Source organism: Salmo salar, chromosome 18 (genome assembly GCF_965601325.2).
Source record: "Salmo salar chromosome 18, fSalSal1, whole genome shotgun sequence".
Classification (NCBI taxonomy): domain Eukaryota; kingdom Metazoa; phylum Chordata; class Actinopteri; order Salmoniformes; family Salmonidae; genus Salmo; species Salmo salar.
In genome coordinates, this window is record NC_138308.1 from 77,670,683 (window position 1) to 77,698,379 (window position 27,697).

At 44.2% G+C, this 27,697-nt stretch overlaps 2 protein-coding genes across 8 annotated transcripts in view; both read right to left on the reverse strand.

Moving 5' to 3' along the window:
- Positions 1-1,009: 1,009 nt before the first annotated feature.
- Positions 1,010-18,725, reverse strand: LOC106577657 (rho guanine nucleotide exchange factor 15). Its single transcript, XM_014155966.3, has 16 exons — positions 18,415-18,725; positions 15,004-15,536; positions 11,487-12,263; positions 11,323-11,377; positions 10,954-10,994; positions 10,460-10,755; positions 9,528-9,688; positions 9,140-9,292; positions 8,730-8,859; positions 8,486-8,560; positions 7,932-8,024; positions 7,576-7,730; positions 7,206-7,373; positions 6,277-6,362; positions 5,967-6,071; positions 1,010-4,087 (listed from the first exon to the last, which is right to left on the reverse strand). The coding sequence occupies exons 2-16, from the start codon at positions 15,431-15,433 to the stop codon at positions 3,912-3,914; spliced, it is 2,901 nt and encodes a 966-aa protein (XP_014011441.3). The 5' UTR covers positions 15,434-15,536; positions 18,415-18,725; the 3' UTR covers positions 1,010-3,911.
- Positions 18,726-25,020: 6,295 nt separating this feature from the next.
- The window catches only part of LOC106577658 (neuralized-like protein 4), a 34,143-nt gene continuing 31,466 nt past the window's right edge, over positions 25,021-27,697 (reverse strand). For all 7 annotated transcript variants that reach the window (XM_082965165.1, XM_082965164.1, XM_082965162.1 and 4 more), the window contains exon 30: positions 25,021-27,518. In XM_082965165.1, coding sequence (XP_082821291.1) covers positions 27,314-27,518 — 205 coding nt within the window. In that variant the 3' untranslated portion in view covers positions 25,021-27,313. The remainder of the gene's footprint in view (positions 27,519-27,697) is intronic.

Genomic DNA, 27,697 nt, shown 5'->3' on the forward strand with positions numbered 1-27,697 from the left:
CCATACCACTGAAAAACATCCCCACAGCATGATGCTGCCACCACCATGCTTCACCGTAGGGATGTTGCCAGGTTTCCTCCAGACGTGACACTTGGCACACATTATTCAATTTCTGTTAGTCGCATGTCTGTGGAACTTGTTCAGTTCATGTCTCAGTTGTTGAATCTTGTTATGTTCATACAAATATTTACACATGTTAAGTTTGCTGAAAATAAACGCAGTTGACAGTGAGAGGACGTTTCTTTTTTTGCTGAGTTTATATATGCATGCTATGATCTGAGATATTGCCTCACATGCTGGTCACAAGCAGGCGCTACCATTCTGAAACCAATTGAATCACTCCACAAACAAACACTTTAGATTTTTGGTAACAAACCAAACAGTTACCACCATTGTCACATCATTCACAAACATCATTTATTTAGTCTGGATAGCTTTAAGCAGTATGTAGATGCAAGCCTTGTCTTTAAGATCCTGCATGGTCTTGCCCCTCCACCCCTATGCCGGTATATGCTTAAGGAAAGCACCTCCAGGATAACAAGGGCAGTAACTAGAGGGGATTGTTGTCCCTTTCCGACACCGTAAACTCAGTCAGTCAACCTTCTCTGTTAGAGCCATAATATACTGGAATACACTGCCCATGGACTTGAGAAACTGCACTGATTATTGCACTTTTACATTTAAATTGAAAACATAGCTAAAATCTATCCAAACCTGTACACCTGAGTTATCTATGGTTCCTCATATGTAAGACAACAGTTGATGATATTGTTGTTGTTGTTAGAATTATATGTTATTGGATGTAATGTATTTGTATTTAGTATTTTTTGTTGTGTGAGTATTTGTGGTGTGAGTGTGTAATTGCCCTTACCTGCCCTGGGACTACGGGCGCAAATTAGCTTTTGGCTAACCCTGGCACATTTTATATGGATGTTTCATTATTGTAATATTAATGTGCATTGTTCCCTATGAATAAAACAGAAATAAATGGTTTAAACCATGACAGAGGTGGGGATGTTTGTTTCATATGGAAGTTTTAATATTTAGTGCTGTAAAACATATTTACCACTACATTTTAAACAAACAGAAGAATGGTGAAATTAGCATTATTTAGAGACCTCCCTCTCCCAGTTTGACTTCTGTTGCATTCAGGGGAGCTAATGTCTCATTCAGGGGAGCTAATGTCTCATTCAGGGGAGCTAATGTCTCATTCAGGGGAGCTAATGTCTCATTCAGGGGAGCTAATGTCTCATTCAGGGGAGCTAATGTCTCATTCAGGGGAGCTAATGTCTCATTCAAGGGAGCTAATGTCTCATTCAGGGGAGCTAATGTCTCATTCAGGGGAGCTGAGCCCCCCCCCTCTCCCAGCTCCCCTGTAATTTACACCCTGGTAGTTGGTATTCAGGTTTACCTAATGCAGGAGCGTAATGTGCTCTACAGGTGTGTGTCTACCTTGCACACACTGAATATGTTTAATGGGGGAGGCAGGTAGCCTGGCGGGTAGGAGCGTTGGGCCAGTAACAAAAAGGTTGCTGGGCCAACTTCAACCAGTAAAATGGTTCTCTGGCTATATTTTTGCTACAGCCTATAACAATGAGCATTAGCATTCTAGCTAACAACCGCTGCATCCAAAATAGTTATTTTGCAAAGCTCACAACCAAATATAATCCTAGCTACTGTTCAAGCAAGAATCAAAACATCATTGTAAGCATATGAGAACTTATATTTTGTTTAGAAGTAATACAACCTTAAATCTAGGCTTGAATGGGCGCAGATGGTGATGGCTTTCTTACTGGCGCCAAGAGTCGCGTGCATCCGGGGGGGGAAAAAGGGTCTATATGATCCACTAATGCTAGCAACCCTCAGGAACAACTCCATGGACATAACAGAGGAAAGAAAAATACATGGATTGGAACGAATCAATAGGCTACAAATAGAAGGAAAATAACACTAAAGTGACAGATGTATATGTATGCACTGACGGGTGTCTCCCGATAGTGGCCAATATTTAACATGATACAAATTGTCAAATACAACGGAGAAAAGCCCTGGCATATAACTAAAACATTCACAAGTTTGCCCTACAGAAGCGTGTAGCTTGGATCTCCATTTCATCCACGCATAATTATGAGGGCATTCGACTAACATTCTGAATAATGGCACAGCTCTTTATAACCTACTTCACTGCGGAAAAGGGGCCACAATACGTCATGTGCATGGAGAATGCTGTTATTTCTATCAGGGAAATTAAGTCGATGCTTTTCCCACTTGGAACTGAAAGGTTTGCTCGACCTTTCCTTGCAACGTAAAGGTGGTGGAATTAAGTCTAAGCCAGAATACTGTGTATCTGTAAACCTACCTCCGCCACACCTTCATTTCATTGATGTCTACCCTAAACAAATAGCAGGTGAATATCATGCTATTCTCATGCTTAAGTTCACGGTCAGAATACGCATCGAGAAAAAAATACATTAAAGGGGAATTGAGTTCCATTTACGCCTGCTTAAAGGTGGAGCAATTACCACACCTATGGAGTTTACACCTATGAGGCCTGCTGTATAATTAATGCACATATGGTATCATAATACTAGAGTAGGACTCAACTAGATGTTTCAGCTCTATCTTACCAATATTGCGACTCTACCAGCAAAATAATCACAGACAAGGTTTTGTGGTTTACAACATTATGTACAAGACTTAGCTGTTACTTTTTTGTGTCCAAACATGACGGTCAAATGTATTCAACCCTGTAGTGATTATGAAACAGCAGCAGTAGGACACACACACACACACACACACACACACACACACACACACACACACACACACACACACACACACACACACACACACACACACACACACACACACACACACACACACACACACACAGACACACACACACACACACAGACACACACACACACACACACACACACACACACACACACACACACACACAAATACCACATCTGTAAACAATAGGTGTACTTATGTCTGAGGGAAAATACTGTACCGGTTCTCCTAGTCTGCCCGTACCTCATGTATGTTGGTGTTAACTGGAGTATGTGACTAACTGTGTGTTTGTGAGCATTATGGGCTGTCAGTGCATTCCTGTGATGACTACTGTAGGCTAATCATTGTCTGTTGGCAGTGTGTTACATAATGAAGACAATTTTAGCCACCAACCTGATGGTATATGTTGTTGTTTGTTATTGTCACATACACCAGATAGGTTCAGTGAAATGTGTTTTACAAGGTTAGCCATAGTAGTACGGCGCCCCTGGAGCAAATTAGGGTTAAGTGGCACGCTCCAGGGCACATTGAAAGACTTTCACCTTGTTGGCTCGGGTATTTGATCAAGTGACTTTTCGGTTGCTGGCCCAACGCTCTAACCACTAGGGTACCTGCTGCCATGGTATACCTGACTGATATATATTGTCACAGGGGCACTTTTCAATGGAGACTTTCCTTTGGCAGTGTGGGGTTAGGTGCAGGTTCATACACACTCTCTCTCTCTCTCTCTCTCTCTCTCTCTCTCTCTCTCTCAACATTAGGCAAACTTTACAGGGATAAGTACACTAGGTTCAGAATAAGTTTCTCATCCTTTTCCTCCCGTAAGATTACATATAATTTCCTGGTTCTTAAAAGTTCCCTAAAAAAACACTATCCCATAACTTCACCAAATGAATAATTTGAACAAAACATGCCGATCAAACAATTTGATAAGATAGGGCTCCTCCAAAAGCTCCTTATGTCTCCAGCTAAGAGTTCTTCAGGGGAGCATGCATGGCAAGCACTGGTTCACTCTCCCCTATCCAGTTTAATATTCCAGCAACGTTCTAGTGACGTTATGTAAACGTTCGACTGACATTCTGCGGAGCGTCTGTCAATGTTCTCCTGATGTTCCATCAACATTGCGGGGTAGTCTTGGCCTTGTTGTTGGTGACAATGCTGGCGGCCTGAATGACCCGATAGCGTTCTCGAAGGTTCCGCCGCCGCACATGCTCGTTGGTGATCTCTATAGCGTTCTCCACAGGAAACCAGCCCTTCTGTCCGTTGGAGAGACGGATCCCCTCGTACCAACCTAGAGGGAGGTAATGGAAGGGAGGAAGAGGGAGTGGGGAGATAGGATGTTTATACACTGCTCAAAAAAATAAAGGGAACACTTAAACAACACATCCTAGATCTGAATGAAAGAAATAATCTTATTAACTACTTTTTTCTTCACATAGTTGAATGTGCTGACAACAAAATCACACAAAAATAATCAATGGAAATCGAATTTATCAACCCATGGAGGTCTGGATTTGGAGTCACACTCAAAATTAAAGTGGAAAACCACACTACAGGCTGATCCAACTTTGATGTAATGTCCTTAAAACAAGTCAAAATGAGGCTCAGTAGTGTGTGTGGCCTCCACGTGCCTGTATGACCTCCCTACAACGCCTGGGCATGCTCCTGATGAGGTGGCGGATGATCTCTTGAGGGATCTCCTCCCAGACCTGGACTAAAGCATCCGCCAACTCCTGGACAGTCTGTGGTGCAACGTGGCGTTGGTGGATGGAGCGAGACATGATGTCCCAGATGTGCTCAATTGGATTCAGGTCTGGGGAACGGGCGGGCCAGTCCATAGCATCAATGCCTTCCTCTTGCAGGAACTGCTGACACACTCCAGCCACATGAGGTCTAGCATTGTCTTGCATTAGGAGGAACCCAGGGCCAACCGCACCAGCATATGGTCTCACAAGGGGTCTGAGGATCTCATCTCGGTACCTAATGGCAGTCAGGCAACCTCTGGCGAGCACATGGAGGGCTGTGCGTCCCCCCAAAGAAATGCCACCCCACACCATGACTGACCCACCGCCAAACCGGTCCTGCTGGAGGATGTTGCAGGCAGCAGAACGTTCTCCATGGCTTCTCCAGACTCTGTCACGTCTGTCACGTGCTCAGTGTGAACCTGCTTTCATCTGTGAAGAGCACAGGGCGCCAGTGGCGAATTTGCCAATCTTGGTGTTCTCTGGCAAATGCCAAACATCTGCACGGTGTTGGGCTGTAAGCACAACCCCCACCTGTGGACGTCGGGCCCTCATACCACCCTCATGGAGTCTGTTTCTGACCGTTTGAGCAGACACATGCACATTTGTGGCCTGCTGGAGGTCATTTTGCAGGGCTCTGGCAGTGCTCCTCCCGCTCCTCCTTGCACAAAGGCGGAGGTAGCGGTCCTGCTGCTGGGTTGTTGCCCTCCTATGGCCTCCTCCACGTCTCCTGATGTACTGGCTTGTCTCCTGGTAGCGCCTCCATGCTCTGGACACTACGCTGACAGACACAGCAAACCTTCTTGCCACAGCTCGCATTGATGTGCCATCCTGGATGAGCTGCACTACCTGAGCCACTTGTGTGGGTTGTAGACTCCGTCTCATGCTACCACTAGAGTGAAAGCACCGCCAGCATTCAAAAGTGACCAAAACATCAGCCAGGAAGCATAGGAACTGAGAAGTGGTCTGTGGTCTCCACCTGCAGAACCACTCCTTTATTGGGGGTGTCTTGCTTATTGCCTATCATTTCCACCTGTTGTCTATTCCATTTGCACAACAGCATGTGAAATTTATTGTCAATCAGTGTTGCTTCCTAAGTGGACAGTTTGATTTCACAGAAGTGTGATTGACTTGGAGTTACATTGTGTTGTTTAAGTGTTCCCTTTATTTTTTTGAGCAGTATATATAAATCATGCTAAAATAACCATCACATATCAATAAACTGCTAATAGGTACAGGGTTGAATTAGAACTGTCGGGATAAAGACGTACAAAGAGGGGGATTGGGGGAAAGATGAGAGTTTAATGTATTACTGTGTTATCATTTTATCAAGTAAAACATGATTTTTTTTCTGGTTTGTAAAATAAAGTGCTACCCAGTATCCCTACTAACCACAGGTCGGGACATTAGTTTCCTGCCAGGTCTTACCCTCGTTGGTCTTGCGCACCACGTTGATGATCTCAGTGGCTTCTAGGTTGAGCTCGTCAGCCTGCTGAGCGACGTACTGCTCCACACATTGCACCTGAGGACAGTCTGAGGACAGAGACAAGACTAAATATCAACAAACCAAACAATTATCAATCACAAGTGCAAATAGCACAAAGCGTGTCCATGTAAGGTAAACTGAGGATAGATGTCGGTGTTGATGATGGAATTTGGCAACTAGCCAAGTCACTACAAGCTGCCTTACTGCAGATAATTATAGGGTGTGTGTCACCAAGCTAAGCCAGTCGCTCACCCCAGTCCTCATAGACAACCTCCTCCTTGTCCCCATCAGGTTTCATGGGGTCAGGGAATGCTGCTATCCACCGGTGCAGGTCAGACCTGAGAAGAATGGATGAGGGGAAAAGAAAGGCAAGAAGAGAGGAGGAGAGAGAATGAACATGTGAAACAGACCATAGACACACACACACAAATACCACATCTGTAAACAATAGGTGTACTTATGACTGAGGGAAAATACTGTACCGGTTCTCCTAGTCTGCCCGTACCTCAGGTATGTTGGTGTTAACTGGAGTATGTGACTAACTGTGTGTTTGTGAGCATTATGGGCTGTCAGTGCATTCCTGTGATGACTACTGTAGGCTAATCATTGTCTGTTGGCAGTGTGTTACATAATGAAGACAATTTTAGCCACCAACCTGATGGTATATGTTGTTGTTTGTTATTGTCACATACACCAGATAGGTTCAGTGAAATGTGTTTTACAAGATTAGCCATAGTAGTACGGCGCCCCTGGAGCAAATTAGGGTTAAGTGGCACGCTCCAGGTAACATTGAAAGACTTTCACCTTGTTGGCTCGGGTATTTGATCAAGTGACTTTTCAGTTACTGTCCCAATGCTCTAACCACTAGGCTACCTGCTGCCATGGTATACCTGATTGACATATACTCTTTCATTTCCTCTCGCGCTTTCCACCTCTTCTTCTGTCGCTTTCTGCCTCTCTTCAACATCTCTACGTAGCCTCTCTCTGCCTTTCTGTACTGTTTCTCTCTCATTATAGGGTATTATGTGTAACATACGCACTATACACACGTACACATGGATTTATTCACACACACACACACACACACACACACACACACACACACACACACACACACACACACACACACACACACACACACACACACACACACACACACACACACTGTGTGTACTACTCACTGTGAAGGGGCCTTCATCAGTCGCTCCATCATGCGTCCCTGGTGGTTCTCCAGTAGAGTCAGACAGAAGCAGTGTTCATAGCTAGGGTTGGAGACCTGGTCGTCTCCTATTGGCTGAACCTGGACCAGGGTGCGGTGGGCGTGGTCCAACACCACGAAACGCTCTGAACTAACAGGGATGAGAGGAGGAACCAAACACATTGAAGGCAGTCTAAGACGAGTCCTAGAATGTATGAATGTAGAGCCATCCTCTCTGTTCGAGCACAACATTTGCTTACAAATGATTTGTGAAGCATTAATGAGGAATAAAGGCCTTAGGGAGGTTTATAAAGGCTTCATAAAGCCTAATGAACACCATATGGGGGACTCACCCCTTCTTGGTGGCGATGATGAGCAGGTCATTGAAGAGGAAGAGGTAGACGGGGGTGAACTTGTGACCCAGGTTGAAAAGGGTGTTCCCTTTGGCCATCTCCTGTAACTCCCCACGCTTCTCCAAGACACGGGTTTGGGAAATGATGGGGATGGCCTGATAGAGAGTGAGGGAGAGAGAGGTGGAGAGGATAGATGGAGAGAGAGAGAGGTGGAGAAAGAAAGAGGGAGAAGGGGGATAGATTGAGAGAGGGGGGTAGAAAGAGAGAGAGAGAAATGTATAAGAATCAAGCAGAAAGGGATAGGTTTCTAGTTTAGTTGGGTGGTGTATTAACTGACTGACTGATTAATTGATTACCTTGAGCTTGTCAAACTCCAGCGTCTTGGAGAGGTGGATCAGCTCTTCCACCTGCTTCATCTTTCCGACCTGAGTGTTGCACTCCTCTATGATCTGAGAGAGAGGGATGGAAAGAGGAAGACAGAAAGAAAAAAAAGAAAGAAAGAGAAATTGTGTGAGAAAAAGAACAAGAGACTGAATGAAAGAGCTCCTTCATTTTTCCTTTCACACAGACATGAGAAACAATCCACATAACCCGTCTCTCATTTCATGAAAATCCATGTTCCTCTATTTCACAAGTGTATGAAGTTCATCTCTTTTTCAAGAGGTCCCCCCTCTACTTGAATAACATTAACTGGTACTCCAGTGACAGACAGTCTTCATCTCTCCCTCCTGTACTTGGTCATATTGTCTGCAGTGAGACAATAGGATATCCTCAATCCCACACTAAAGACCAGGGGACTGATGTCATTGTTCATATTACAGACTGGTGTGGAACACTGTTTTAGAATGGAACAGTCAGAATGTCTGTGGGCGGGTAGACAGATGGATGGAAAGAGGAAAGGTGCGGTTACCTTAGAAACAGAGTCCAAGGCCTTGGAGGCAGTCTGCTCTTCTTTCGTCCCTTCATTTGTTCTCTTCAGGATGTTCTGATAAACAACAACAACCACAAGCCATGTTATACAAGACAAACAAAAAATAAGACAAACAAAAAAAGTATAAAATCATAAGGTTTAACGCTTTTCCCTACGATCACACTCCCTTGTAGTCCACATCACAGCGGCCCACAACAACTACAGTTACCATGATGACCCTCACCTCGATAAGTATCTTGAGGCGTGTGATTCGCTGGAAGGGCAGCAGCAGGAAGGACATAAATGGCAGCCGCTGACACTGAGGAGACTCCTGCAGACGGGTGATGACCGTGGCAAAGTCCACATTGGTTTTCCTGTGGGGACAAACACATCATTCAAGACCCCCTCCTCCTCTGGTTGAATCAATTGTCAGACCAAGAGGCCTATGAGTAGGTTTGCAGAATTCTGGTAATGTTCCCAAAATTCCAAAGTTTTCCAAAAATTCCAGTTGGAAGATTCCTGGAATCAGGATGAAATACGAAGAACATCCGGGAATCTTCCAACAGGGATTTCAGGAAAATCAGGGAATTTTGGGTGAAATTACCAACATTTTGCAACCCTACCTGTTAGACCCAGTAATGAAGCCAGTCTTACATGAGGGAGGAGTAAGTCTTATCTTGGTATATTTGGTTGCGGACGTAGTCGATGTAGACCGGGAAGTTGTGCTGAGCATGGAAATGGATGATGTCACAGATGTCGGAGAACACCAGACTCTCTTCCTTACGGTTCTGCAGGGCCATCAGAAAACTAATGGGGGGGAAGAGTTAGAAAGGTCAAAGGTTATGGTTGATTTCCATTAAGGGGTTTATTAACGCAACGAAACAGTGAGGGAGGAACATTTTTATTTATATTAAATTTGGGCTACAGCAAAACCCTCCACATGCTGCTGAGTCAAGTCATCACTCCTTCCTTACTCTGACTCCCCACTGTTTTAGCCAAGTACCACTCTCTAGCCATCCCTCCATTCCTCCCTCTCTCTCACCTCTCGCTGACCTCCAGGACTCGCAGGACATTGGAGAAGAGAGTCTTCCTGTCCCGGATGATCAGCACCTCCTCCAGCTCCCGGGATTCCAGGAAGTGTTCATTGAGAACGCGTAGGGAACGCACGTACGATGCTTCCGATGTCAACACCTCAAACATACTCTGAGGGGAGAGAGACAACGGGATGGTGAACTTCTAATTCATACAGTACAATCAGCCCATCACTGAAATATCCCAACACATACAATATGGACTGATTAATATGGCCACGTTTCTGTACTGAATTTACAATTGATGGTAACTGCAGACATTCAGTCCATTGAGGTGAAATTCAGTCAACTAAAATATCAATAATTTACTTTACTTGATGACTGAAAAACCCTAGTATGGGTAACTGCATATGTGGAATGTATCTGAAAGTGGGCAGGGCAAAATAAGTGGGTGGATCATCAGCAAATGATGTAACTGATTGGTTAGATGATTTTGATTGAGCTGTGCTATTTTTTGTTTCTTCACGCATTTTCATTGTTCAGTTCCTGTGTGGTGATACTGATGCTTTTTCAGGATTGATGGTTTGTTTTTATGTAGCAGGTTACGAGAACTAACGTAGCAGGTTAGGAGAATTAAAGTAAGAGGATAATGTAACAGGTTAGGAGAATGAGGTTAAGGTTAGGAAAAGGGTTAGGGTTAGGCTTAGCTAAATTGCTCTCACAGTTGCAGCCACGCAAAACTGCCTTGAGTGGCAACAAATGCGGCAAATTAGTTGTTTGCTTTTTATATACCCACTTCTGTTGAAACGCCTGTTTATGTTGACCCACCCATGTTCCGGCAGCCATGCCGTTAACCATGAAAAACTGAGCCCTAAATTGAGTTTGCTTCTCTATCCTCATCCCCCCCTCCTATTCCCCCCCTCCCCTCCTATCCCCCCCTCACCTCCTGGTACTTGCACTGTTCAGGGCTGAGGGTCTCCAGCACCCCACTTTTCTGTACTTCTGGTAGGTCCTGCCATAGGGTGGTCTGGCCCGGGATGGGCAACGGAATAGTAGCACTGGGTGCCCCATTGCCGTTGCCCACCGCCCCCACGCCGCCCGACCCCATGCCCACTCCACCCCGGCGTGCGGTCCAGTCCATGTGGTAGTCAGCGCTGGTCTTGCTGGTGTTGCGGCACACCGTCTGGCGCCGGATCTCCTTGTGGATGACGGTAGCACGGTACGTCTGGTACAGAGGCACTGAGGGGTCAAAGGGCAAAGGTCAAACACTCTTTAAATATGTGTGGTATTACTCTATGGGTGACCCTCAAACAATGATAATGGATGAAGAATGTTCTGTTCCCTTTGGTCTAATGTTACACCTATAGTTCCATCTGTAACCTGATTCATGCGTGACTGATATTTGGGGTGCTATTTGGTTGTGTCAGGTAATCTTACCATCCAGCTGTCTGAACTCCCAGCCAATAGAGGATCCTCTCCTGAGAGGTGCACAGGGAAGAAGAAGAGCAGGGTGTTATATAACTGACTGAGCTGGACAATGAATGAGTGAGAAATAGGTCTGGTTCTAACACTTAAAAGATGCTTCCTTCCTTCCGGTAATCACTGATAAGTGATTGGATAAGTGAAAGCCTATCACCTTCACCAATCCAACCCTCTCTGATCTGTGGTCACTTACAAGAAGGAAGGAAGATTTTCAACAGGGCCTAAACAAGACATGGGAGATGAGAGTACAACAGGAAATATGGAGGTCATCAGAAGAGACATAAGAGGAAGAAATTGAAGAACATCAGGGATGAGTGAGCTTACCGGTCTTCTTCTGTGTCCTCCTCCTCTCCTTCAGCGCTTCCATCCTCCTCTTGTTCTAGAGGGAGACATAAAAGCATGAACAACATACCTTTTTCTATACTATGACCTCTCACTATAAAAGATGTCAGAAAACCGGTTTATTGCGTGTTTACTTTTATAGCGACCTTTTATAGCTTGCTTGACGGAATGGACGGAGATGCCTGTCTTGGGGGGCTGAGGTGGCGGGACTCTGTAGCCCGCCCGGTGGAGTACTATGGGACTGGCGGAAGGATTGGGGGGTGAGGGGCGCAGGGAGCGCCACTCCTCCGCGGTGGGCTGGGGCAAGGCGATACCCCCCCTGGGAATGGACATGAGGTTGTGGCCGGGTGCTTTGGACTTGTCCTGGGCGAGAGGTACCCGAGGTGGGATAGCCAAGGGGGAATCCTCAGTAGTCTGGGTTTGGGATGGGTCCGAATCGGACTGGACCGAAGTGTTGTCCTCCGAGTTGCTGGAGGACAGTTTTGGCCAATGGACAGGTTTCTGAACCTTGATAAGGGGAATGTCCAGTTCTTGACAGATCTTTCTAGGTGATGGATCAATCATTACTAGAGTAGTTTCATATATAGACTCCTCCTCCTCCTCCAAGGAAACTTTAAAATGGCTTGGGAAAGATTGGGTTTGTTTAGGGGGGGTGGGGGGGTGTTTTATGGCCAAGGAGGTCCCCTCCCCTCCACTCTCTTCCTCCTCTGTTTCCGCATCCAGCTTAACCTCCTCCTCCTTTTCATCTTCTTCCTCTTCCTCATCGATGGGCACCCATACCAGCTTCATGCCGGGCATGTGGATGTGGCAAACACAGCTGCATTCCCAGTCGAAGCATGGGTTAAGGGGCGTGTCTGAACTGTGCTCCGCCTCTGCTTCCGCTCCTCCATGCAGCTTTCGCTCTACCTCCTTTCCGCCAGGTGCTGATGGGAGAGGGAGGGACACATATCACTAACATAGCATTAACATAACATCACTTTTTACATCCACTGCCACGTGTTTGCTTAGATATTTGCAGTAATGGCAAATTAGCAAAGCATAAGAAATAATTATTTTGATTTGTTTTGTTTGGCTTTATTGTTAAAAGGAACCCCAAGAACTAGGGATCACTTTCTCTGTTGACCCTTGAACCTTGGTAGACTTAAACCCTTTATGGCGTTCACTGATCACTGTGAATGTGTTGCTTCCTGCCTAGAATGTTCCTACATCTGAAATATATGATAGCAGGGCATATCACTTTCACTGTGTGTGTGTGTGTGTGTGTGTGTGTGTGTGTGTGTGTGTGTGTGTGTGTGTGTGTGTGTGTGTGTGTGTGTGTGTGTGTGTGTGTGTGTGTGTGTGTGTGTGTGTGTGTGTGTGTGTGTGTTTCTCTTTCTGTGTCCTGATTGACCTCAGTTCTCTATGGAAAGGTAACAAATGAAAACACCACCCCAACATTTTATTTTGATATTTCTTTCATTAGTCCATTGTTGACATAGTCCCACAAGTTTTCAAGATATGTACATTTCAAAATACAGAAATCATCCCCGTATGATGTGTTTGGCATCATATGCAGCATCATTTGATGCAAAATGCATCATACAGGAATGATTTCTGTATTTTGAAAGCTACATATCTTGAGAACTTGAGTGCTGACAAGCCAAACATTTTGGAACTATATCAACAATGGACTAATGAAACAAATACCAAAAGATCGTTTTTTAAGCCTTAGGCCTCACAAAAAGAGTGCATTATAACAGAAGAGAGTGAATAAAGGAAGTCTCCGGTGCCTTTAACAGTAAAGATTGACGTGGTAGAAGCAGTCTGATGACCGTGTCATAGCATAGCATAGGCCTTCCCTGTGGCTCAGTTGGTAGAGCATGGTATTTGCAACGCCAGGGTTGTGGGTTCGATTCCCACCGGGGGCCAGTAGAAAAAAAAAGAATATGTAAAAATGTATGAAATGTATGCATTCAGTACTGTAAATCGCTCTGAATGAGAGTGTCTGCTAAATGACTAAAATGTAAATAGTTAAGAGATTAGTGAAATTATGTCACATGGTCCTGTCTGGCTCAGTTGGTAGAGCATAGTGCTTCCACCTCCAGGGTTGTGGGTTTGATTCCCGGGGCCACCCATAGGTAAAATGTATGTATGCGTGCATGACTAAGTGCGTTGGATAACAGTGTCTGCTAAATGGCATATATTATTACTTGGGAATGTGTGTGTTTTGGTTTACTATCTTTGAGGGGACCAGAAGTCCTCACAAGGATAGTAAAGCAAGGAAAAGTGGGACAAGTGGGAACATTTTGCCAGTCCCCAGAAGGAAAAAGTATATTTTAGGGGTTAGGTTTAGAGTTAGGGTTACAATTAGGGTTAGGGTTAGGTTTAGGCGTTTGGGGTTAAGGTTAGGGGTTAGGGAAAATAGGATTTTGAATGGGAATCAATGATTTGGTCCCCACAAGGATAGTAAAACAAACGTGTGTGTGTGTTTATTTTTTCAGCCAAATTAACATCTGCAACATTCTTATTTTCATAATACACAGTTCTGCTTTGTCAGATAAACTTAGGGAAGTATTATCAATTTGTTTAGCTTCAATAACAGGAAACAGCCAAAAATGTGAATCTATTTTGATGTTTGTTTGTTTTTTTCTGTAGTCAGAAATGCTATGAGCTCCTTCTTTTTTTTCCCTCTGCAACAGTAGAAACAGTGAGACCCTCTTCAAGGCTTTTAAGCAGTGCAGTCTTAGACAGGGAGCCTCTGGCCCTCTCCCTCTCTTTCATTTCCTCTCGCGCTCTCTCCTCTTCTTCTGTCGCTTTATGCCTCTCTTCGACATCTCTACGTAACCCCTCTCTCTCTCTCTCTCTCCTCTCTCTCTCTCTCTCTCTCTCTCTCTCTCTCCTCTCTCTCTCTCTCTCTCTCTCTCCTCTCTCTCTCTCTCTCTCTCTCTCTCTCTCTCTCTCTCTCACACACACACACACACTCGCTTCTCGTCCCAGAGTGTGCTGGAGTACAGCCAGTCTGTTTCAGTAGACCTGTATTACCTTTACAGAGCTGTGTTTACCTACTGTATACGGGTGCTTCTGTCTGTTAGGGTAGTTAGATCACGTGTTTTAGCCACACCTGTTTGTCCTTAGGTTAGGTGAAAACAGGTGTCACCCTCACGGCCTCAGGGACTAGGCGACACACACGAGCAGAGATTCTGCTCTCAAAGGAACATACCGCACATACTGCACTCGCAGGTGACATACGGTGACGTTTGCTGCATATGGTAAAGCTCAAACTGACAAAGAAATGTGTAGAGGTACATGAAACCTGTCAATGATTGTTCCATTCAAATTCCAAACATTGTTGTTTTGTTAACCTGCCACCCCAGGTCTAGCTTGTGGTGTTGGGCTGGGAATATTGTTAATGCTTTCGGATGATATGTTATAAAAGTCATTATGACACTGTGTTACTGTGTTGCTTTGACAACACTTGATTAATGAACACCCATGGGATAGCTCATTTGGAAAAAAATACAGTTAATTTTGTAGCTCTCTCTCTGTAATGTTTGCCTTGTGGATATCTAGGCTACATTGCTAATGCTAACAAATTATCAGTCCCTATCATAACATATTTTTGTGAGAGGATTCATACAAATGAATATTGATTCATTCATGAATTGATATACTGACTGACTCTACCTGATTGACTGACTGTGATGCCATTTCCCTCCTCTCCTCCAGGGGTCTCTCTTTTGGCCTGCCGCAGGATCCGGCTCCTATTCATGGGCAGTGGAGGAGCCTGGTCTGGACCCCCAGACTGCTGGACGGAGGGCCGGGTCGGTTTGGGTTTGACTGTGGGGGCCCTCCTGGGCCTTCGGGTCCGGAGAGTTGGATTGGTGGTTAGTGTAGCATCTCCACTGGTGGTTGGTGTAGTCTCTGGGTGGCTGAACTTACTCACAATGCTGTTGACTTTCCCCCCCGAATTGTGTGCTGTGCTGCCCATCTCTCCTAGCTGGGAGGGGGTGGAGGGGGCTCCATTGGAGGAAGGGGGTTTTCTGGAGATGGGGGGCCGGGGTTTGGCCTCTGGTCTGGGGGGTAAGGGGGACGTGAAGTGTTCCGGGAAAGACATGTTGAGGGGTTTGGACTGGTCTGTATTTTTTGGGGAATTCCAATCTGAGCCCTGACCTATCAGAGGTCAAGTCAAGGGGTCAGTTTGGGCTTGTCATTTTCACCTGGAGAGGAAAGAGAGAGAAAGTCTGAATACAGCCTATCTGAATAATGGAAGTCTGACAGAGTTTCTCATTATTAGTGTCATTATACTGTTTTATTTTGTTCTCAGGTACGATATCAAATCAGATCAAAGTTTATTGGTCACAGTTTATCAGAAGTTATAGCGGGTGCAGCGAAATGCTTGTGTTACTAGCTTCTAACGGTGCGGTAAAAACGACAAACAATTACACAGATAATAATCCAAAACTAGAAACAAGAAATATGATATGCGGCAAGACAACCATTGTATGAGTTCAATATGACAGCAATACAACTTTTCATACACACAGAGCGTCATTCTGTAATGATGTGTTAATCCTCTAATAAGTATGTCTCTGTAGCTGCAGAAGAGATCCTCAAGTGAAAGAAAGGAATGAAGACTTGGACTCGAAAGAGGCACACCTTCCGAGACACATTCACAACAGGTTGAATTCCAGAAAATTCTACACCTACCACACCCATAGGACGGAGCAATAACTATCACTCTGAGAAATCAGCTGAGGAATGATGATAAAGATATAGGACAGCTTGGCATTATAAAATGCGAAAGGAGGCAACATTGTCACGATTGTGGGGATTCGTATATCTTGCTTCCCTTGGCGGCAGGTAGCCTAGCTGTTAAGAGCGCTGGGCCAGTTCTGAAAGGTTGCTGGTTTGAATCCCTGAGCCAGCATGGTGGAACAATCTGCTGTTCTGCCCTTGAGCAAGGCAGTTACCCCCAAGAACAGCTGCTCCCTGGGTGCTGATGATGTCAATTAAGACAGGCCCCTGCACCTCTCTGATTCAGAGGGGAAAATGCAGAAGACACATTTTGGTTAAATGCATTCAGTTGTACAACTGACTAGATATCCCCTGGCCTGTAGGCCTACTTGTTGTTCCCAATTTCATCAGTTTCAGGACTGGCCCAGACATGCAGTTATTATCTTACTATCTTGTGTGTGTGTGTGTGTGTGTGTGTGTGTGTGTGTGTGTGTGTGTGTGTGTGTGTGTGTGTGTGTGTGTGTGTGTGTGTGTGTGTGTGTGTGTGTGTGTGTGTGTGTGTGTGTGTGTGTGTGTGTGTGTGTGTGTGTGTGTGTGTGTGTGTGTGTGTGTGTGTGTGTGTTAATACCTAGGGAGAGAGAGAGAGCAACCCAGCAAATTCAGTGAGTGACACCCCCCCCTTGGGAATTAATAGTTGATGACCACACCTCATATACATATAGTATACTAATACTTTGTCTACAGCCTAAACTGCAAATATGAGTTACAGTATTTCAACAGTTTTATCTTGCAAGTATGCCACCTTGAACTATAATAATTTTACGGTTTTCAACTCTCTGACAACAGAGGTTACATAAGTAGGTTTAACGATAGGCAACTCAACAATAAAATCTCCTTAATCCCGGAGTCCATTCACCCATCGAAATCATGATCTGGAACTTGGTGACTAATAAGTATTTTTTAAACCTCCCGCTTTGGGCTGGATGTGTTAATGTGTAGTTCATACATGTATAATATATGAGCAGAATTACTGTCTTACCTCAATTAGCCACGAAATCCCTAGTTTGAAAGCAACTGTTTTTCTACATGTTCCTCCATGTGAGCCTGCCTCCTAGCAATTTGAGTTCAACCAATGAGGTTCAGCCCCTCGCCATATGAGTGACAGCAAGCAAGATGCACATTTAATTTTTTATTTAACTAGGCAAGTGAGTTTCTTATTTACAATGACGGCCTACACCAGCCAAACCCGGACGACGCTGGGCCAATTGTGCGCCGCCCTATGGGACTCCCAATCACGGCCGGTTGTGATACAGCCTGGATTCAAACCAGGGTTTCTGTAGTGATGCTTCTAGCACTGAGATGCAGTGTCTTAGACCAGTGCGCCACTTGGGAGCCATGATGCATCCACAACAAAGTGAGAGAGAGTAATGACTTGGTGCACGTCAGCATATGTGTGACGCAGTAGGCAATTTTCAGGGACCACTTTTGGCTTGTGAGCACTACTGGCTAAAAAGTATACAAAAGTACTGGAGAATCTCTTTAATGAGCAACATTAAAGTGAGAGAGAGAGAGAGAGAGAGAGAGAGAGAGAGAGAGAGAGAGAGAGAGAGAGAGAGAGAGAGAGAGAGAGAGAGAGAGAGAGAGACACAGACAGACAGACAGACAGACAGACAGACAGACAGACAGACAGACAGACAGACAGACAGACAGACAGACAGACAGACAGACAGACAGACAGAGAGCAGGTGAGAAATGTAAAGAGAGGCAAAGAAAGGGAGAGCAAGTGAAAGAGGGATAGAGAGAGAGGGGAAATGGGAAAAGATTGGAAACAGGGACATTTCTGTACTGTTTTGGAATGGATCATGTGGTCATGTGCTTTGGCCAGTAAAAACACATTACAGTTCCATGCATCAATGCACTCTGAACCTAGCTCGACCACAAGTAGTCAGTTACAGTAAGAACCCCTTTGCTGCAGTGAGACATGATTTGTTACATTCACTACATTCATACAAAACAGCGGACGGGATTTATACCACCGTTTTAGTTTCCTACATTCTATAAAAAGGGAAAACGATGATGTCATGAACAAGTGATGAATTTCACTGAGAGGTCATTCAAAAGTAGACACCAAAACTGCAAAGCCTCGGTTTGTATCCAGCATATACTTCCGATGAGTTAGCCACAGATGTTGCAATATTAAACCGAAAGAGAGGTTAGGTTAGTCACCATAACAATGACTTATCATCAGCCTATGTGGTAAAGCTTCTCTTTAAGGAGGTTATTGCTTTGCTCTCTGTAACTTCAGAAATTAGATCACTTGAGAATTGAGATCAAACATTTGTAAAGATTCCAATGGCTCACCTGTATGCATGGTTGGGAGTCCATTCCAGTCAGTTTGAGGAATTAATCCAGTTGTCCATCGTTTTGTATAATGAGGCTGTAATGATATAGCTGCACTATCTGCACAAATATGCAAATACGCTGCTCAGATTACTGCACCATCCTCTATAAAGACATCAAATCCATTCAGGAAATATCTATATCGGCAACTACAACATCCTGAGTCCTAAGATTGTATTGTGTTCTGTCTTTAACAGTTTCAACAAGGCTGTATCCTCAGTGTTTCTCTCCGACTTAGTCTTTCTGTTGAAGCTTTTTGTCAAAACAGCACCGACTAGTCAGACAGGTTTGTGACGTGGTGTGGTCGTTTTACATGTATGAACAGTCACTCAGCCTTGTACAAAAGAATGGGGGTAAATCCATTTCAATTGAATCACTTTTTGACAGAATCCCTTTTTGAATTTAAACAAGACTTTACGCACCTGTTTGGAAGAAGTGGTCAGAAAGTGACTTTTTGGAACCGAATGCCAAAACACCGCCATCGGTTGACACACAACATGCTCTTGAATACAGGGTGGTGTTTCAATCATAGAAATAGAATTCATAGAATGGACCTATCCCTTCAGACCACTGCAATTGAAATGTTAACTTCAAATTACTACCACAAAGATGACCGCCGGTCCACCCACCGTCGAATGTCAAATGAAATGGCAATGTCTATTCTATTATCTACATCTCTATGATTTCAATAGGTTTCCTATGGAGGGTTGACATCTCAACTGTTTATCTTTTCCAGTGATGAAGGCATGGATGTCTCATGGTATGATGGGGTACGCAAAATGGTTCAACTTTGAGCACCTTTATCTCTTGACAGTCTTGGCTTTCAGGTCCAAAAAGTTACTTTCTGAGCACTTCTACAATGGGCAAATATGTATGGAAGGTTTCGTTCAAATCAAAATGGGTGCTGTCAAAAAGTGATTGAATTCAAATGGATTTACCCGATGTATAGGCGGTGCTGCTGCTTCCGGTCTCTTGAGAGAGGAAGAAGTGGAGGAAGAAGATGATTTTAGAGGGAAATGCTTATGACATGATGATAGCAGAAATGTCCGACATAGCTACTGCATGACCTGACATATTTGGAGTCTTTCAGTTTGACAGATTCTATAAACTTCTTACACGGTGCTGCTGCTTCCGTTCCCGTCCGGCTGCCACCAGTCCATCATCTAACACTCATCTCTTCCTTCATGTCTTCCTTCCTTCTTTCTCCTATACAAGTTTTGTGGGTACAGTCAGCACTGTAGTTGTTGACTGAGTACCCGCTGACGATCTCTAGGGCCGGGACGATACCAGTATTGCGATACTCGTTAGTATCGTGGCAAGAAAACAAAACAGGAACCGGATTGAAGTTATTTGTTGGAAACAAGCATCATTACGTTGTCATCTAGTCACATTTATTCATTTTCCAAGCTATAGCACAAAACATTTTACATACATCAAGTTTTTAAAGGACCAAAGAGTTTGGTCTGCTTCGTGTTTTCATTTTTGACATGGAAAAAAATATTGTGATACTGGTATGGTCACAGGCCTAACCATCTCATTATATGCTTGGTTAAACGTCACTTATGATTATTTCTGCCTGAACGATTGCCTGAGGCACACTGTCACACTTGAGACCTAAACCCCTTTAGCACATAACACCGACTTAGACTTGTTGATGACTTTCAACTTGATGTGCTAGACAGTGTGTGTGAATTCTGGTTCCAGCTTTAGCCTCAGGTTCTGATTAACAATGGAAGTAGGGGTAGCTGCTTGTTGCTAGTGAACATACACAAATAACTGATAGACAACACAGTATTCATTATGGCTCCTTAAATGTACACCCCTCTGCCTGTCTGTGACCAACCATCAACATGGATAACCATTGTCCGCCCTTGCTTTCTGACCTGTTTCAGTCAATAGCAGCCTTCTCCGTGTTTCAGGCAGACAGGCTACAGGCTATCAGGTCTAGGTCAGTCGGCCAGTCTTTCACTCTGTCAAAACATACAGCCATTGTATCTCTCTATCAATCCTAAAGAGCCCCAATGTGCACTGACCCACTCAGTTTTTTTGTTTGTATGTTTTGCATTGTGTTATACATCTAGTATGGGGCGGCAGGTAGCTTAGCGGTTAAGCGCGTTGGGCCAGTAACCGAAAGGTTGCTGGTTTGAATCCCGAGCCAACTATGTGAAAAATCTGTTGATGTGCCCTTGAGCAAGGCACTTAACCCTAATCGCTCTGGATAAGAGTGTCTATTTAAATGTATGACAGTCCACCTGATGATCCTGGTGAGGACAATGAGCACACAGATGAGCTTCCCTAAGATGCTTTCTGACAGTTTGTGCAGAAATTCTTCGGTTTTGCAAACCTACAGTTTCATCAGCTGTCCGGGTGGCTCGTCTCAGACGATCCCGCAGGTGAAGAAGCTGGATGCAGAGGTCCTGGGCTGGCGTGGTTACACATGGTCTGCGGTTGCGAGGCCGGTTGGATGTACTGCCAAAATCTCTAAAACGACATTGGAGGCGGCTTATGGCAGAGAAATTAACATTAAATTATTTGGCAACAGCTCTGGTGGACATTACTGCAGTCAGCATGCCAATTGCAAGCTCCCTCAAAACTTGAGATATCTATGGCATTGTGTTGTGTGACAAAACTACCTTTTATTGTCCCCAGCACAAGGTGCACCTGCATATTGATCATGCTTTTTAATCAGCTTCTTGATATGCTACACCTGTCAGGTGGATGGATTATCGTGGCAAAGGGGAAATACTCACTAACAGGGATGCTAACCAATTTTTTCTCAAATTTTGAGAGAAATAAGCTTTTTGTGCATATGGAATATTACTGGGAGCTTTTATTTCAGCTCATGAAACATGGGACCAACACTTTACATGTTGTGTTTACATTTCTGTTCAGTATATATACTGTATATTTTATGAATGGAAAGAAAATGGGGGGGGGGGCGCTGGTTTGGCTCCCTGGTTCGACTGAGTGGATATGTCCTTGTGCCCTTGGGCGGGGTGCTTGACCCTGGTTGTTCCCGTGGGTCGCTCTGTATGGGTGTCTGCTAGATGACTGAATGTAATGTAAATTTGAGTGGCTTCACTGCAGGTAGATTGTATGTTTTAAAAATCTAATAAAAATCTTTATGGATTTTGGATTGTTTTGTGTGACTGTCTTTTTTTCTGCTTCGAGTTTGCTCTAATATTTATATTTGCCTCTCTCTACTTCTCTCACTCCCTCTGCGTGTGTGGGGGAGAGGGGGGGCAGCCGAAATAGCTAACCACTGTATGAACCTACAAAACAGCAGGAGGTAGTCAGTCAGTCATAGAACTATCAACACTGATTCATTTCTTTCCGTGTGTGTGTGTGTGTGTGTGTGTGTGTGTGTGTGTGTGTGTGTGTGTGTGTGTGTGTGTGTGTGTGTGTGTGTGTGTGTGTGTGTGTGTGTGTGTGTGTGTGTGCGTGCGTGCGTGCGTGCGTGCGTGCGTGCGTGCGTGCGTGCGTGCGTGCGTGCGTGCGTGCGTGCGTGCGTGCGTGCGTGCGTGCGTGCGTGCGTACACCTGTTCGTAACCTTCCTGCCTGGGGGTGTTGTGGTTGATGCTGATGTGTATGGATTTGTGTGTGTCTGTTTGTTTCAGTCAATTTGGATGGGAATGCTCATGTTATTTTACTGCACAATTCTCACTCTAATTTTCCTTCCCCCTCCACTCCCCCTCTCCATCCTCCCGAATCAGTGGAAACTGCACTGGGGAGGACGGCTCAAAATATTGGCCGGAACGGAGCACAGGTCTATGCCAAGAAGATTGGAGGAGAAGGAGGAAGTGGGAGGGGAGAAATGATGGGTTGAGGAGTAGTTTTTTTGTTTGCTGAATAGTTTTCTGTCTGTTACAGGCCTGTATGCATATTTGGGGGTGCTGAGATTTCGTTCGCAGAACATTTTGTTTTCCCCGCGCTACAGACGACAATAACGTCCCGCTAATACAGGACTAGTAAAGCCGAGGACACTAATTTTGTGAGGAACAATTTTTTTCTTCTCTAATTTCTCTTTTTTTCCAGGGGTCCTGCAACACACCTAGCACCCCTACTTCCCGCGGCTAAGCCTGTATATGACATGTGACTGACTGACTCAGTTTAACTAGTTGTCCTGTTTTATTCAACAAGTAGTTTTATTTATTTATTTCACCTTTATTTAACCAGGTAGGCTAGTTGAGAACATGTTCTCATTTGCAACTGCGACCTGGCCAAGATAAAGCAAAGCAGTTCGACACATACAACAACACATGGAATAAACAAACATACAATCAATAATACAGTAGAAAAATCTATATACAGCATGTGCAAATGAGGTAGGATAAGAGAGGTAAGGCAATAAATAGGCCGTGGTGGCAAAGTAGTTACAATATTGCAATTAAACACTGGAATGGTAGGATGTGCAGAAGATGAATGTGCAAGTTCAGATACTGGGGTGCAAAGGAGCAAGATAAATAAATACAGTATGGGGATGAGGTAGATTGGATGGGCTATTTACAGATGAGTGCAGTGATCTGTGAGCTGCTCTGACAGCTGGTGCTTAAAGCTAGTGAGGGAGGTAAGAGGTAAGGCTATTTCGTAAATGACATCTCCGAAGTCGAGGATTGGTAGGATGGTCAGTTTTACGAGGGTATGTTTGGCAGCATGAGTGAAGGATGCTTTGTTGCGAAATAGGAAGCCGATTCTAGATTTAATTTTGGATTGGAGATGTTTAATGTGAGTCTGGAAGGAGAGTTTACAGTCTAACCAGACACCTAGGTATTTGTAGTTGTCCACATATTCTAAGTCAGAACCGTCCAGAGTAGTGATGCTGGACAGGCAGGCAGGTGTGGGCAGCAATCGGTTAATCAACCTTGTGTGTGCGCACGCGCGAGATATATATATAGATATCTATACACACACACCCACACACAGAGTGTTTGCGCATGTGTCTGATACTAATTGCCCCTCTGTCTGCAGGAGAAGAGTATGATGGTGGGGGAGGTGACAGCTCCGGCCTGGCTCCATCATCAGCAAGAAGAGACAGAACATCAGAACCATCACACAGCAGTTACCCAGGGTGAAAAATAGGGAGATGGGGTTGAAAGGAAGGAGTGGATCAGAAAGAGATTAATAATTTAATCTACATGCAATACCCAATAATGATAAGGCAAAAACAATGACATTTTTGCAAATTTACAAAAAATAAACTGAAATACCTTATTTACATAAATTATTCAGACCCTTTGCTATGAGACTCGAAAGTGAGCTCAGGTGCATCCTGTTTCCATTGATCATCTTTGAGATGTTTCTACAACTTGGAGTCCACCTGTGGTAAATTCAACTGATTGGACATGATTTGGAAAGGTCCCACAGTTGACAGTGCAAGGACTCAGACCATGAGAAACAAGATTCTCTGTTTTTATGAAACCAAGATTGAACTCTTTGTCCTGAATACCAAGCGTCACGTCTGGAGGAAACCTGGCACCATCCCTACGGTGAAGCAAGGTGGTGGCAGCATTATGCTGTGGGGTCGGTTTTCAGCGGCAGGGACTGGGAGACTAGTCAGGATCGAGGAAAAGATGAATGGCGCAACGTAGAGATCCTTGACAAAAACCTGCTCCACAGCGCTCAGGATCTCAGACTGGGGCGAAGGTTCACCTTCCAACAGGACAACGACCCTAAGTACACACGCAGGAGTGGCTCCGGGACAAGCCTCTGAATGTCCCTGAGTGGCCCAGCCAGAGCCCGGACTTGACCTAATCGAACATCTCTGGAGAGACCTGAAAATAGCTGTGCAGCGAAGCTCCCCATCCAACCTGAAAGAGTTTGAGAGGATCTGCAAAAAAGAATAGGAGAAACTCCCCAAATACAAGTGTGCCAAGCTTGTAGCGTCATACGCAAGAAGACTCGAGGCTGTAATCGCTGCTAAAGATGCTTCAACAAAGTACTGAGTAAAGGGTCTGAATACTATGTAAATATTTACAATATTTTAAAAAAATTCTAAAAACCTGTTTTTGCTTTGTCATTATGGGGTAGTGTGTAGATTGATGAGGGGGAAAAACAATCAATTTTAGAATATGGCTGTAATGTAGCAAAATGTGGAAAAGGCAAGGGGTAGGAATACTTTCCGAAGGCTCTGTATATTGACTGATGTGGGTGGGTGTGTTTTTCATGCAGTGTTCACGTGCAAGTCGGAACTGGGAAACTCAGAAATGTCCGACTTGCTAACTGGTTGTAGTTCTACACGTGCCATGTGTTTAACCAGTTAGCAAGTCGGAAATTACAGTTTCCTTTAGTTATGACCTAGGTTCCGACTAGCACTTGAACGAGTCATAAAAAAACATCCTGCAAATCAAGTGAGCCGCCAGTTTTTTGGGGAAAGCTGAAAGAACACTATTGGCGGTAAAGAATCAGTCCTATAAATATTTTTGAAAAAAGGTGTGATTGAGGAAGTATGCAACACTGCAATGACATGTCAGTGACTGGAGAAAGAAATTATACTACCCCAATTCTTTTTTTAAAGGAACCAAGAGAAAAGCCTTAAAAGGAGAAACACATGAAGCCAATCCAGAGTCATAATGTGCATACTGTCTATTGGTTTATTCAGTTTTTTTTTTTACAAATCAAGAAGATGATTTAATGTTATGTAACAGCCTGTACAATGCAACATACAGAAAAAAAAGAATACAAATTCATTATCGTAAAAAGCAGCACTGGGCTTTTAAACAACCCCATATATTTTTCACATTTTGATTGAACATTGCAAGTACATTTTTTCAAACCCCACCTTTTTTTGCAATAAGTTAGTTTACACACAGTTTTGTGTGAGGAAAGTCGACAACCTTGAATCTTGATTCAATACCACTGTTTTCCTCACCTTTTTTGTCAAAACAATGACTTGGCAAGATGGCGGGGTTATTTATGCATGTAGTGATGTATGTAATACGTAAGTATCTTAGATTATTTTGTTGCCAAACAAAACAGAATGGTTAAAAGATATGCTTTGAAGAGCTGTCCACATACAAAATGAATATTTGAATCAGGAATTAATGAACCCCTGTGTTAATCTATGTAATGTATTATGTAAAATAAAGGGAGTTTGTTTTAACGTGAAGCAGACAGGTAGAACGTAAACAGACTACAAAAAACAAAACGACAAAAACCCTAATGAATCACATTCGCAATGTAAACTCCAGCATCAGGGCCTGCATTTCGTAAAAAGACTCCATTTACCAAGAGTCTTTGCATGAACACGCCAAGGTGAAGCCACACCCATATGATGTGATTGGCTCTGAACATTCCTCCCTGGTAAACGATGACAGAATGGATGAATCAGAGAGGAAGACTTGAACGTAACCAGTGTAAACAATGATGTGAGAAAACGGGGCATGTTCAGCAGTGCACAACGTTGTGGAAAGTTCAGATAGAAATACCTTTAGAACAAACATGCCTCTCTGGTACAGAATCCTGTCAACTCCATTTATGACATTTCTATCTGTGACGATCCACAACGTTTTCCTCCTGAACTAGCTACAGAAAATGAGAGAATGAGGAGATATCTTTCGATCACTAGTTGAAATGGAATCGGGCCTGGGCCTTTATGCATCAAGGTCATGTTCAGTAGGGCACACCGTAAGAATGACTTTTTGCAACAGAACTTTTTTCTCATTGGACAAGCTCCGGTAGAACCTCCCCATTTTCAAAACGTTTTCTCCCTGCTGAACACGCCCCTGGTATTCCCTCTACAAAGCATGTGTAGAATCCCTCTAATCTCCAGTGAAGTGAATATGACACGGGGTAAAGCAGTGATAGGGAAGAATTCGGAGACGAAGCTTAACGGCCAGACTGGCCGGTTGAAAAAAACATTTAAACATTTCTCTCCCACTAGTTCTGACGGTGGTGTTAGTGTCCGATCTCTATAGTCCTTCATGGCTTCCTCTCCTCATCCGCACTGATATGAATGAACCGGAACTGAAAGGGTGAAAGTAAATGTCCATTAGGCAACAGCCACCTGATCGTTTTCACCTATCCTTTGTTTTCAGATCAGTGCAATTAGTGTTACACTTGTAAACATTTTGCGCCAGTTTTTGAGTTGCTCCCTCAACAGGTGCTCTCAGGTCCTTCAGTTCACGGTTCTTTTCCAGTCTTTTTTCCTTGTTTGATCTAATGCTCTTTTCTTCCATTTCCTTCTGACCTGCGGTTAAGTCTTTTGCTTAAAAAAAAATCCAATAGTCAGTGACCGTGATGCGGTCACCGTTGCGAGGTGGTTCAACAAACGGTCCAAGTCTTGGAATGTAACAGGACCGGTTCGGGTTGTGCACTCAGCCTTTTCACAGGAGAACTGAGGAGAACCATCCCTCCGTACTTAAGAGGAGAGTGATCAGTCTGGGGTAAAGGGGTTGATAAAAAAACAAGCTAGAGGGAGGGAACAGAGACCGGGAAGACAAAACTGCGCTAAAATAAAAATGGCTGTGACAAAAAACAAGTGTTGTATTATGACGGATAAAAAATGTAAAATACATGTTAAAATTAAAAAATAAAATCGCCCACGAAGTGTCCAAAACAAAGTGCAGGCAGTGTCTGTCTGGTTGTCCTTCTCTGAATCCACCCTAGTCCCTCCCTGTTAAAAGTATCAGAGAACAATTTTTTTTTTTTATAAACAAAACTTTGTCCAAAACAAACAAAACAATGCTGAATTGTCAATCAACAAGCCACCCAGCAACAGGAGGGAAATTCCCAAATTCCAAAGAGTCCCAAAGTCTGGAATTTGGTCGATGGAGAAGTAGTAGTTTTGGAGGCACCGCTGGGATAGAGTAGCTTCCCTTTCTCCCTCTCTCTCCATCCATCAATCTCTTCATTACTCCCGCTATCATTCCACCCGGATGAGCAGGCCGTAGAGGAGGGTACCCCCCTGATCCTTGGTGACCCACTCGATCTCTGTGTTGCTGAAGCGAGGATCCAGGGGTTCGCTGGCTCCCAGGGTCTGGGGCCCCTCCTTATAGGAGCCCGGCCGGACACACACCTGGAAACCCACCTGGGCCTGGTGACAGCGGTGAGAACGGGGGTCCCGGAATCTGGAGGGATAGAGTGAAAGGGCCGAGTGAGGAGATCAGGAGTCATGGGAAGAAGAATGAAAGCCAAGACAGTGAAAGAACAAGACAGTAATCATTTGAATAACAGCAAAAGGCAGATAAAGAGAGAAGAGGATGAGAGAGATAAAACAGAGAAAGACAGGGTAGAAAACAGTGGTAGT

Coding starts and splice junctions, on each gene's coding strand:
- LOC106577657 (XM_014155966.3), bottom strand. CDS start 15,433: ATGTCTTTCCCGGAACACTTCACGTCCCCCTTACCCCCCAGACCAGAG. Junction 12,264..15,003: donor CATCACAGTCAGTCAATCAG/GTAGAGTCAGTC, acceptor CTCTCCCATCAG/CACCTGGCGGAAAGGAGGTA. Junction 8,860..9,139: donor AAGACTTACTCCTCCCTCAT/GTAAGACTGGCT, acceptor TTGTCCCCACAG/GAAAACCAATGTGGACTTTG.